Here is a 12,453-nt window from a genome sequence, read left to right as displayed (position 1 = left end):
GTTCAAATCATTGCAGCCTGGAATTTTTTTAGGCTGAAAGGTGACAACATTTGTTGCAAGTTTGTTATTTGCCAACATGTTCCAGAACTATAAAGGACGGCAAATTTCACCACAATAAGAAAAATTTAAAAAAAATGGCATTTTTGGCTGCAACAATCAAAAAATAAAAAAGAGAAATACTGGAGGGACTGATTAATTCTCTGTTGACATTGGGAAAAAATACCTTCGCAAACATGGAGATTAGCTGCTTCCCAGAGCCATAGTAACCTCCCTGTGAGAGGAACTGCTTAACCTGCTCCCGGACTTGATCTTCGTCCAAATGCCAGCAGTTGTCATCATCAATGCTGGCACCGGCAGTTGGGTCTGGGGCACCTGGGAAAACAAAAGACAACCAAATCACTTCAAAATTATCTTTCTAACTCTCACTATGTGTCCGGAGTAAGAGGATTTTTGTTACTTCCTTTCATTCGTGAATCATGAATTTTTGTGATATAAATGTTGTAATTATAAATCTCTATTGTAAGTTGCAAATGTGTGATTAAAAAGAAATATTCTGCTGCATGGAAGACATTAGTCTGGCTGCAGGGAAAAGGTCAGGCAAAGCAGCATCAAATCAGATGCTCAGATGAAAAGTGGCATGGTTCTTTTCCTGGACCAGGAGGAGAAGGTGAGCCAACTGATCAAGTCAGGATCCATCATCAGTTAGTCCTGTCCAACGCCCCTACCGACAAATGCAATGATTTTCTGACCCGGGAGTGGGTCCAAACACAGAAAAGTGGTGTCATTCGTAAGATGTTGCCTGGTTGCAAATCCCCTCCAATGAAACAATTGTCTCATGACTCTATCTATGTGATAATGAATAACCAGGGAGAGGAGCTGAACCTCCACCTTGTGGTTATTTTGGATAAGTATGAGTACATGATCTTTGCCAATTCAGTGGTGATGAAATGTTTGGGTTGTGGACATTAGAGGCACACGATGAGCTCTGACAGCAGCAACATTGGAAACTCTATCAGTCAAACAATCTAAGACATACGTCAGTCTCACCAGGAGATTTTTAGATTGAAAACAAGTTTTTAAAAAAATTTAATAAAAGGAAAGCAATTTATTTGTTCTTACTGTTGTTTTTAACATCTCACTAATCATGAATGGTTTGAAAGTGGGTGACAATGGACTGAGAGAAGCAAAGGAAAGACAAACTATTTATGAAATATCAAAAAGTAGTAAATAATGAAATAAAATACAATAGAAAAATGTAACTGTTATATTAACAATGAAGCAGACTGGAGAGGGAGTGGGAAGGAGAAGGCACACAATACCCCTCTAAGTGGAGGAGTGAGCTTCTTCTTCTCCCGGGCTCTTAGACCCAACTCACTGAACTTTAACTGTACAGAATATTGTCTCTCAGCACACCTTAAAGCAGCTGACCCGCTCCCACAGGCTAGTGGACAGGCGGGTAAGGATGCACCCACACTGTCAACCGTCTACACGGTCAAACATCAGCAAGAGCAGGATCCACTTAGACGTAATAGTATTGCATGTACTAAATTTTAATCAAATTACCTGTTGATTTTACTGGTCATTACTTGTTATAATGTGACATTTTTATCAGAAAGCTTAAACAAAGAAGTTCATACTTGCACTTTAATACTGATCTTATCCATGACAAACATTTCAAAGGATCTTCTATTCATTTCTAGGAAATGAGTAATGAAAAGAGTATTAGTATTAATAGTCTTAGGCAGTGGTGGGGCTATGGTAAGAAACAAATTCATAACGTAGGTCGAGCAGGTCGTAAGTCAGATGTTACTTGTAAAAGGTCTGGCGACCGATACAGGGGAACAACAAAGACAACTTTATGAATCCACAGAAAATCGAGGCTGCATTGAAATCCTCAGTCCCAGTTAAAAGACCCTGCAACCTTTTTTGGGGGGAGGAGGAATGAGCAAGAAAAAAGAGGGTCAGGCACCTTACTCGTGTTTGGTCCTCCTAATGAGTTGCAATGAGGCTTTTTACTTGATAAGCACATGCTTATTGTGTGGCAGTTGCCCACCGGAGCTTCCATAGATATCCCGAATTATGTCACGGTGGAGGAGAGGGACAAAAGCTGGATTTTGTTCATTGTAAAAAGCTAATGAAGCCATTTGCATCGTGACTGAAGCTGAAGGGAGTCACGACTACGAACCGCTCTGGTTCCAGACTAGGGATGGGAGATACGGACAAATCATTTCAGCCATAACGATAATTATCACGATAAATACTTTGTGTGTTGGACACACTACTGTCTCTCTTGAAACTGAAATTTATTATGAAAGTTATTAGTTTGTCTCCAACATTATCATTTGTTTCTTATTCTTCTTTTTCATTCAGCTTTTCCTTTCAGGGGTCACCACAGCAGATCATTTTCTTCCATCTCACCCTCTCCTCTGCTTCCTCTTCTCTCAAACCTACAAACTTCATGTCCTCCTTCACCATGTCCATAAATCTCATCTTTGGCCTCCTCTCGACCTTCTGCCTGACAGTTCCAATCTCAACCTTTTCCTATCAATGTACTCACTAACTCTCCTCTGTACATGTCCAAACCATCTCAATCTAGCCTCTCTGACTTTGTCTCCTAAACACCTGACATGTGCTGTCCCTCTGATATACTCATTCCTCATCCTATCCACCTTGGTCACTCCCAGAGAGAACCTCAGCATCTTCATCTCTGCTACTGCCAGCTCTGCCTCCTGTCCTTTCTTAAGTGCCACTTTTTCCAGACCGTACAACATTGCTGGCATTGCTTTCATTCTTGCCGACACCCTTTTGTCACATCACACCTGACACATTTCTCCAATTATTCCATCATGTCGGCACCCGCTTCTTCAACTCTTTCTCACACTTTTCATTGTCCTGGACAGTTGAGAATAAGTACTTAAAATCCCCCACCTTCTTTATCTCTGCGTCTTGTAACTTCACATGTCCACTTGGGTCCCTCTCATTCACACACATGTATTCTGTCTTACTGTGGATAACCTTCATTCCTCTCCTTTCTAAGACATACCTCCACCTCTGTAGCTTATCTTCCACTTGCTCCCTGCTCTCACCACAGATCACAATGTCATCTGCAAACATCATCAGGGGGCTTCTTGTCTTACCTCATCTGCCAACCTGTCCATCACCATCGCAAACAAGAAGGGGCTCAGCTGAGCTTTGGTGCAGTCCCACCCCCAAATAGAACTACTCTGTTACACCTGCAGCACACCTCACCACTGTCTTACACATAGCATACATGTCCTGCACCACTTGAACATTTCAATCCAGAGCTTGAGAGCACAGTGTCATGGTCTTGTCATATTTACGTAGGCAAGTCCAATGTGGTGATTGTGTTTATCGAATTTAGCATCAGATGCAAAATTATCATTGCGGAGATTGTTTGTGCCCATCCCTATTCCAGACAAATGTAATTTCCTACGGCAGACCTGGCGTTCTGTTTGAACTCAACAATATTGTACAGTTAACGTCTTCTCAAATATTTGAGGATCTTGGATTTGAGGCACCTGGTTTTTAAGGTCAATAGATCAAATTAAATGCCTGCTCAGTCCCTTTTCTTGATGGAACATGACAAGATATAGAATGGATATACAGGAGGCTGTGGGCTATTTGATGTAGTTAGATGCATACTGCAATTCAAGTAGTCGAGGCAAGACAAATGCTGAACAATCACATTCCTTCGACTCTTTATCAAAGTGAGATTTAACCTAAAAATGTCCCCCTCTTCATAGTTAAGTGCAGAGACAGGTGCTTTAAAAAACGGAAATAGAGCTTCGATGGGCTCACCATGAACCAGGTTGATTTCAGAGTTGGACGACAGAATCTCATCAGCCAGTTTTTGAGCAGTGGGCAGCACTTCGGTGTGGTGAGCTGTGATCAGATACTGGACTAGTTTCTGCAGCTGGTCTCTGTTCATTTGAAACAAGGTTTCAGAGATGGGTAGACGTAGCTTCACCTGCAATACAAATATGCAAATATTGGTATAGGAATAAAACCATGATTGTCCAAAAACATTTCAACAGATTTACCGAATTGTGTCCTTGGGAAAAAAAAATACAGCCGCGCCCCCCGACTGTCGTTTCTTTGAACATATCAATCGAAATACATGTATATTATTAATTGTCACTCAATATTACAAGAATCCATTATGAAGATAAGAGCTTGTAAAAGCTTGTTAAATAATAATAACAACAACAACTAATAATAATAATAACACTAACTACTACTAATAATAATGATAAGATAAAAACTGCCAAATTGTCCAATGTACAATTATATGATGGACCCTTATATTGACCATCTGGAAATTATATTTTCCACAGCACCCTTCCCATAGATATGCAATAGATTATGCATGATCCTCATGTTCCTAAATTTAAACTTGAAACATCACCAATTTATAAGAGAATTGTCAGTCTTTGGTTGAATATGGATGTCAAATGATATCGGCCAGAATTGAGCACATTTTCCAAGTACTAATCAACATCTACATCAGAATTCACCCCACAAAAAAACGGATAGTAACGTTGCATTCATTCGACCAAACTGTCAAGGTTTGCATTCATTCGGCCAAACTGTCAAGGTTTGCAAGGAACTTAACATCATGAATAGTGCATTAATAGTGTAAGAGTACAACTCAGTTACAGTGAGGTGAAAGAACATTGAACCCATGATGCTCAGAAGCATGGTCAACCAACCACAGTGGTTCATCACTTTTTACAGGCCAACAAGCTTCATGACAGCAATTTGTTGAGCTTCATCACACATTACTGCTGTGAAGTTAGAGGCGTTTTATTTACATTACAGCGCTCTATGTGCTGTTGTCACCCACCATGTCTATCCCCAGCCACTTCTCCAGCTGGAGCGTGGGGCTCTGGGAACAAAGTGGCTGGTGTTGGCCACCTCCTGTCCGCTGTCTCTTAAAAAAAAAGTAATGCAACTGCAACCATGCAACATCCCGTTTTGAAAGAGTTATGTAAAGAAATGCAATGTCCTTATTAATAGATAAAATAGCTAAGGTTTAATTAAGTTTAACTTTATTCTTACATTTTGGTGGTTAGATCGCTGTGAGTTGGACTTGCAATAGTGTGGGGAACCCTGCCTGACGTGTTTTTGTGTTTGTTAATTCAGTGTTCTTCTTTCAAAATTAAGAACACAAAAGCATAATTAATGTGTTAATTTGAGGACAGTAAAGTGAGTAGAATATATCAGTATCAGTAAATATATATATTGGTATCAGAAATCGTGTGGAAAATATTTGCATATGGCAATGTCAATGTCAGACATCCATAATTTTAAATGATCTCCCATGATGGCAAGAGGGATAGTGTGACCATTTAGACATCAAACAAGCTTTCTAGATTTAGCCTTTATGCAACCTTTACTGGAAAAGCTGCTCGCATAGAAGCATTGTTGCATTTTAGTCACCAATCCAATACCTGTTCTGGCTTCCGGATACGGTAAAGGGACAGCGCTACAACATGTGCACAGTAGAAAATGTCTCTGTTTCCACAGCCGCAGGTGACAGAAGTTATCTTGCAGCGGTCGAAGCTGATGGCAACCTTGTAGATGACCTCTGGCTCAGATGACGTAGCAGGTTCTGTCACTGTGCCACTAAGGTGAAATCCTGCAAACACAAGGTTGAATATATGAAATACAGCATCAAAAAAGAAAAAACTCTCAAAGGCTTCATTGCATCCTCTTTTCGTCACCACTGATCAAACCTCACATACTAATAGAGTAGCTTCATACCAAAATAAAATATTAAATGATTGTGTTTTAAAAGTTGGAACAAGTTTAAGTTTGAATAATGAGCTCCACTCAGGACACAGCAGGGCTGAGGAAGACAGTAGTACATTAGCAATACTAATATACTACTAATTTCACAGTGATTCAATCTGTAACAATCTAGTGTCTATGTCCTCCGAGTTCCTTGGTTTTAATAAGCTCTGTTTATTTAGCAAATAGGGCTAATAGGATCTACAAGAACGTTAATGGTAGTCTTATACATCTGAGTGAAAGTTACTGTTTGATATCCGACACATATCTGACAATAAAATTCAAATACTGAACTTTTCGATTGGCCTCTTTCCTGAGTGTGTTCCTAAATTTAAACAGGATTCTTGAATGAACATGAAAAATATTCAAGCAGCCACTGTAACTATGAAGCATTGTGCAAAACCCTGAACCTTGCACCCAGGTACATGGACATAGTTTGGCTGACTGACTAGAATGAAAGTTTTTATAACCACCATCTGGCCTTTTACCAGCTATCTCACAGATAACCAATTGCTTTTGTTTCTAATGTTGCAGCAGAGTGAACATAGGGACATTTACAGACACCCAAAGTGAAATAAAGAGACCAACATTAGTAGCAACAGCACACTGGGGCACACTGTGGGGACTAACCCCTCCTTTCACCATGATCATTCATTCACACAAAGCAAATTGGGTTACGTGTCTTGCTCATTTTTTTTTATTCAGCAAAAAATTGTTTCTTGGGAAGAACTGTACATTTTTTGACAGAAATAGTAACAGTTGCTGTCCTTTTTGATGTAAAAGGTGTCAAAGTGAATCCCAAAAGGGCTGTACAACCTATCGGGTGTATGAAAGCTTTAATCAGTTATTTGCAATTTGGGATTAAGTGTGACACCCCTCATGTAAAGGCTACATAAAGACAAAAGGAATATATTTTCCAGGATCAATTGTGTGAAAAATGACGTGGACAAGACAGATGACAATCAGCTCCCAACGCTACAAAGGTTTTGCGTGCTTTATCTTTAGAATGTTCTCATTTCTGCTCGCCAGCCCGTCACACAAGCCGTGTCTTAGGTGCACACACAGTCAGGAGTTGTGCTCAAAAACAACAACATCACGGACAAGCTATATGTGCACGAGCTACAGGACAACTTAAGAAACAGTGGGCTGCTCTGGAAGCACTTTTCATCATCAACTCCCATCTTCATCTCTAGATGGCAGGGGAGTTGCCACAGGCGGTGTAAAAGAAAACAAAAGCAAAGCAAGTGTGGAGATATCTGGAACAGACTTGAGACTTCTAACGTATGCTCGCTGGACAAAATGCTGGACCACTTGAACTTAGGGCGGACTGCTTTGAAGTCAGCAAGAGTGTTGTGTGTTCATGGAAACATGGCTCAACAACACCATAACCAACGGTGCTATACAACTCGACCAGTTAACATGCTACCAGGCTGACAGAACCCTCGTCAAAGGAGGTAAGACTCGTGGTGGAGAGCTCTGTATTACATTACATTATTAACACTGGTCACCACTGCTAGAGATTGTGATGATTCAGCGCAGACTGTTCTAGCCGGGAATTCACTGCCGTACGACTAGTCACTGTTCACATCCCTCCCAGCTCCAAAAACAACAACAGGAGTGAGGCACTAAACAAATTACATCAGCATGTCAGTGAACATGCTGCAATAGTACACCCAGATGCTTTTCCTGTTCTAGCATGCGATTTCAAACATGCAGACCCAAAGATTTTCCCAAATTACCCTGGATAAAGTTTTCACCACTGAGAGAGGTGAAGATGGATACAGATCGTCACAGACTACAAGCCCACTCCACAAACGGCAGACAGCTCCACCTCCCTGCTGAATGAGCTGAACATATTCTTTGCACGCTTTGAGGCACAAAAAAACACTCCTAGACAGAAGAATCCTCCCACTCCAGTTGACAAGGTACTCAAATTCCCCCCTGCGTGAGGCGGTCCCTTGGATAAATGAACGCACGCAAAGCTAAGGACCCTCATAACATCCCTGGCAAAGTACTAAGGGGCTGTGCTGCGAAACTCACAGATGTCCTCACTGACATCTTCAACACTGAGCCAGGATGTCATCCCCACGTGCCTCATGGCCTTCACCATCGTCCCTGTTCCAAAGAAGTTGTCTCCCTGCTGCCTTAATGACTTCAGCCCGGTTGCACTCATCCCCATCCTCATGAAGCGCTTTGAATGGCTGGTCACGAAACACATCATAACATCACTTCCACTCACCCTGGACCCACTCAAATTTGCATACCAGTCCAAACGTTTGATTGAAGATGCCATATCAACTGGCCACCACTCAGCCCTCACATACCTAGATAACAAAAACTCATATCCAAGAAGGCTGTTCAACAATTTCAGCAGTGTTCAACACAATCCATCCTCAGCAACTCCTATTCAAATGAGACCGGCTGGGGATCAGCAGGTTGCAGTACGGGTGGGCAGCAGAACCTCCAGGAGCTTGTTGACTTCAGGAGAGCACAACAAACGGCACACCCCCCTGACCATCAATGGTACTACTGTAGAGAGAGTGAGCAGCACCAAGTCCCTGGGTGTGCACATCACCAAGGACCTCTCCTAGTCAAGTAATACCTTAGCACTGGCCAGCAAAACACAACAGAGTCTCTATTTCCTCCGCAAGTTGAGGCGAGCAACAGCCCCAAACACCATCATGCGAACTATCAACATAGGCACCGTTGAAAGTATCCACACAAGCTGCATCAACGCTTGCATCGTGTTCAGCTGCAAAAGGTTACAGCGAGTAGTGAGAGATCGTCTCTCTCCCCTCCCCTCACAGATGTCTCTCTCCCCTCCCTCCAGGACATCTACCACGCTTGCCTCCCGTGGAAAGCCATTGGCATTGCAGGTGGCCCACCCACCCATGCGACTTCTACTTCAATCTGCTGCCATCGGGGAGGAGACTGAGAAGTGTCCGGGCCAGGACCAGCAGACAGAGTGGACAGCTTCATTCAACAAGTACAACAAGGATACTGCTGCAACAATAAGGACAGTGCTGCTCATTTTTTGGTATTGAAAATTGCACTCAGTATTTTTTTCCATATTCAAAGATTATTTATATTATAAGATTACTATTTGTATTTTTGGTCATTTTTACTTTTGCCTTTCTCATGCACACTACGAACCGAGAGAGCATTGCAATTTCTAATCCTGTGTACAACTTGTTCATGGCTTTTCGAAAATAAAGCTGTCTTTGAGTCAGGTTTTTTTTTTTTTTTTTTTAATCTTTTTAACCTGACCTTGTTCAACTCTCCAACAACTACTTAGTCAGCATTCTAGTACTGTTCTCACCTGATACAATCACTGTCAGTCCCTTTTGATACTGAGACATGTTAGGGTATGCTATCAGCCCTCTTATATCGTCATAATTGTTGCACAAAAGTTAATCTCAACATATAATGATTGTAAAAAATAAAACATTTTTGAAAATAATCAGGGTAAGAAAAAACGAACCAATTATTGCATGTTGACTGTACGTGTATCACAACAAGTACCTTAGACACTTCTTATGATAAAAGGCCATTGAAACGACGCTGAAATAACATCAAGAAAAAATATTATAAATATAAATTTAAACAGTCAACATTTATAGCACTCGTTATTGATCAACACTGAAACATTGTTGAAATTTCAATCAATTCTGACCATAAATTAATGTATTTCAACATTGAATCATCGTACATCTTTCTAAAGTTGACATTGCAACACTTATTCAACGTTGAATCGATGGTGACTCGACCTCAACCGAAAAAAAAAAAAAGAAAAATTGAATCAATGTCTTAGACATCCCAGGTGAAATACAACAATATAGCATTCCCTGATATTGTAAATATGCAATATATAATATCTGTAAACATAGAAGATATGCTGCAAGTGCAAACAGGTGAGACTGGATGCTAGAAAGTCCTAACTAAATGTGTGCCTAATTCTTGACTAGATGTCTTAGCCGCCAGCCCACTTTCAATTTCATAATCTAAAGTGGCTGCACTGACTGTATCAGGGGAGAAAGGGAGCAAAGAAGCGGTCTACGTGGTTTATGAAGATTTGAAGAATTCTCAATTGTTTTGGCAGCAGACAAGCCACATGCTGGGAGCAAATTTCTAAATATGTCATTTGGCTTTTTATGTATATATTGCACCCCATCCATGTTGAGTTGCCGCAGTGCGAAAGTCACCTCAGAACACTCCACCGGGAGACTCGCCCAGAGAAATTTGCATTGTCCAAGCGTGAGAGCTCCGGGATTTTTGACAGTTCACACTGAAACCTGTCATCTCAGGAAATAATACATACTATATAATGCATTTATGTCTAAAATGCATTGTTGCTTTAACCATCCAAAACAAATGGCTAAACCTAATCATGACTCTGAACCGAACTTGCGCTCAATTATAATAAACTACTTTAACTGAGGTTTTAACCCGATAAAGCCAAAAAAACATCACAAAGCAAACTCTCCTAACAAGAAGGTGGCTTGTCAAGACTTGGTATTCACAAGCAGGGCAGAACATGCCCACACACTAACTTGCATCTCTGTCCAATGAGGACCTCTAATTGACACAATGCTTTACCCAGCTGCTCACCCACAACATCCTAAACAAATGGCGAACCTTAACCAGGACTCCAAACAAAACTTAAAGCAAAGTATAATGACCCAGTAATTCTCTATGTGGACCAGCCTTGTCAAAGATTGGTCCACACAAGAATATTATACATGTACAGACAGAGATTGATTAGGGGTCTCCAACTGGCCCTAAAAGGACCACAGAGGGCACAAGTTTTTGTTCCATATGATGAATAGGACCCCTTCAGTCAATCAGGTGTTTGAAGACTGTAATAGGTTGGTTGTCAATCTGGTGTTTCTTGTTTCAGCTGACACCTGATTGGTTAACTGTGTGCTTTTTTTGGTTGGAACAAAATCACGTACCTTACAGATTTTTAAGGTTAGTTTGACATCCATGACTTGGGCAGTGAGCCAAAGCACACAATAAGATATGACTCATTCACGAGCAGCATATACAAGCACACAATCACACAGTAGATAGGTCAGCACAGTCTAGTCATCTTTTTTTTAATCATTATTTTTTAAAGATTTTTCATGCAACTTGACAGCCCAAAATTATATGAACATTTTTGGTAATGTATTTATTGTGGGGAAATATGCACTTGCCTCATTATTAGCTGAAATTACTGTTAAACATTTAACAAAGAATCATTTGCAAGACATTTTGATTATGCTACATCGCCTTCAATGTAGAATACATTATGCACCCATTTTAAAAAACAGGATCCTGTTTGCCTCACAAAATGAAGTTTTACTTAGGCTCACCACTCAAGAAAATCAGTATATGTCTGTTGGACAGAACAGTTATAGTTTCTATCAAAATTAGGCAAGAACGCATCGCCCTGCAGCAGCCAACATTCATTGCCACTCGCCCATCTCTTTCTGGCTAGGATATCTCTGACACAGCTCACATACAATCTTTTATTCACACACAGGATCGTATTTAGTCAGGCATCTATTGATTGTCCACAGTGGATGCCCAATGCTCCCTCCATTTGTCCAACCGTTTGTTGATCTGTCTGTCCATCCGGCCAACCATCCATTTATCCGTCAGATCTTGCTTTCGTGATGACAATGACTGAACCATATTTTCTATTTCAACCACATACAAAATGTACACTGACCATACTGAATCATCTGTCATGATTTCCTGATTGGAGACATTAGGTTCAGACAAAATAAGAAAATGGGGAAAAGAGGAGGTCCAGAATGATAAGAGGATAGGCAGAATGAATCAAGTCCCATTCATCTTATGGCTCATTGCAAAAACAGGAATCAGGGGAAGTTGTGGAAATGTCCTAATGCTGTCAATATTAGGCAGTCAGACTGCACATTGCATCATGTACAGTCCTCGACACCGTCAAAATAATAGGATTTTTTTTTAGCCTTGAATAAGTGTTTTCTATTTTATATTACGGAAATCTGCATGGTCTGCTTTCAATGGACTCACGTGACATCACCCACACTGAAGTAAAGATGGTGACGGCGTGGAAGTGAGAGGGCATTTCCCACTAAATGTGAAGAAAAACACTGTGGTGATCTGTGTTTAGTACAACAAATCTCTGCTTATTATCATAAAGGAACGTCTTCGATGATGCAGCACCTCCACTGAGCCATGGATTTGGACCAGGTAAATTATTGTACCTGCGTAACACTGAGTGACTTTTCAGTTTAATACTGTTGAGTCTGTCACTCCTCCTCCGGATTCCCTAGTCACCTTACAAGTTGTCTTGTATCTCGTGGATCACATCACATGCAGAGGTCTAAACTAAAAGCAGCCCCATCTAGTGGACAAACCTGGGTAATGCTCTCCATAAATGAGCGTTACAAGCTTTGTTGACATAACTGAACAGTTAGCCACTTGCTTATCAGGTCGAGGCTCACTTGGGATCTGACGTCTGATTACTGTACTAGAAGCTATTTCAACCTGAAATCAAATCGAAATATTTTAGAACTCTCTGTTAGTCTCTGTTGTGTGACGAGTGATCAAGTGTTGGCAGTTCAGTTGAATAGTGCTGTTTAAAAAAAATCGATTTTCTGATTCTGAATCGAT

General features: G+C 40.8%; 1 protein-coding gene across 2 annotated transcripts in view; it reads right to left on the bottom strand.

Moving 5' to 3' along the window:
• Positions 1 to 12,453, bottom strand: part of zswim5 (zinc finger, SWIM-type containing 5) — a 43,999-nt gene that overhangs the window by 15,484 nt on the left and 16,062 nt on the right. For both annotated transcript variants that reach the window (XM_053883248.1, XM_053883249.1), the window contains exons 2-4: positions 5,472 to 5,659; positions 3,820 to 3,988; positions 224 to 372 (exon numbers count right to left, since the gene is read on the bottom strand). In XM_053883248.1, coding sequence (XP_053739223.1) covers positions 224 to 372; positions 3,820 to 3,988; positions 5,472 to 5,659 — 506 coding nt within the window. The remainder of the gene's footprint in view (positions 1 to 223; positions 373 to 3,819; positions 3,989 to 5,471; positions 5,660 to 12,453) is intronic.

This window comes from Synchiropus splendidus, chromosome 13, assembly GCF_027744825.2.
Source record: "Synchiropus splendidus isolate RoL2022-P1 chromosome 13, RoL_Sspl_1.0, whole genome shotgun sequence".
Taxonomy (NCBI): Eukaryota; Metazoa; Chordata; class Actinopteri; order Syngnathiformes; family Callionymidae; genus Synchiropus; species Synchiropus splendidus.
The sequence above is the reverse complement of the archived record's forward strand: the minus strand, read 5'-3'. Positions and strand labels throughout refer to the sequence as shown.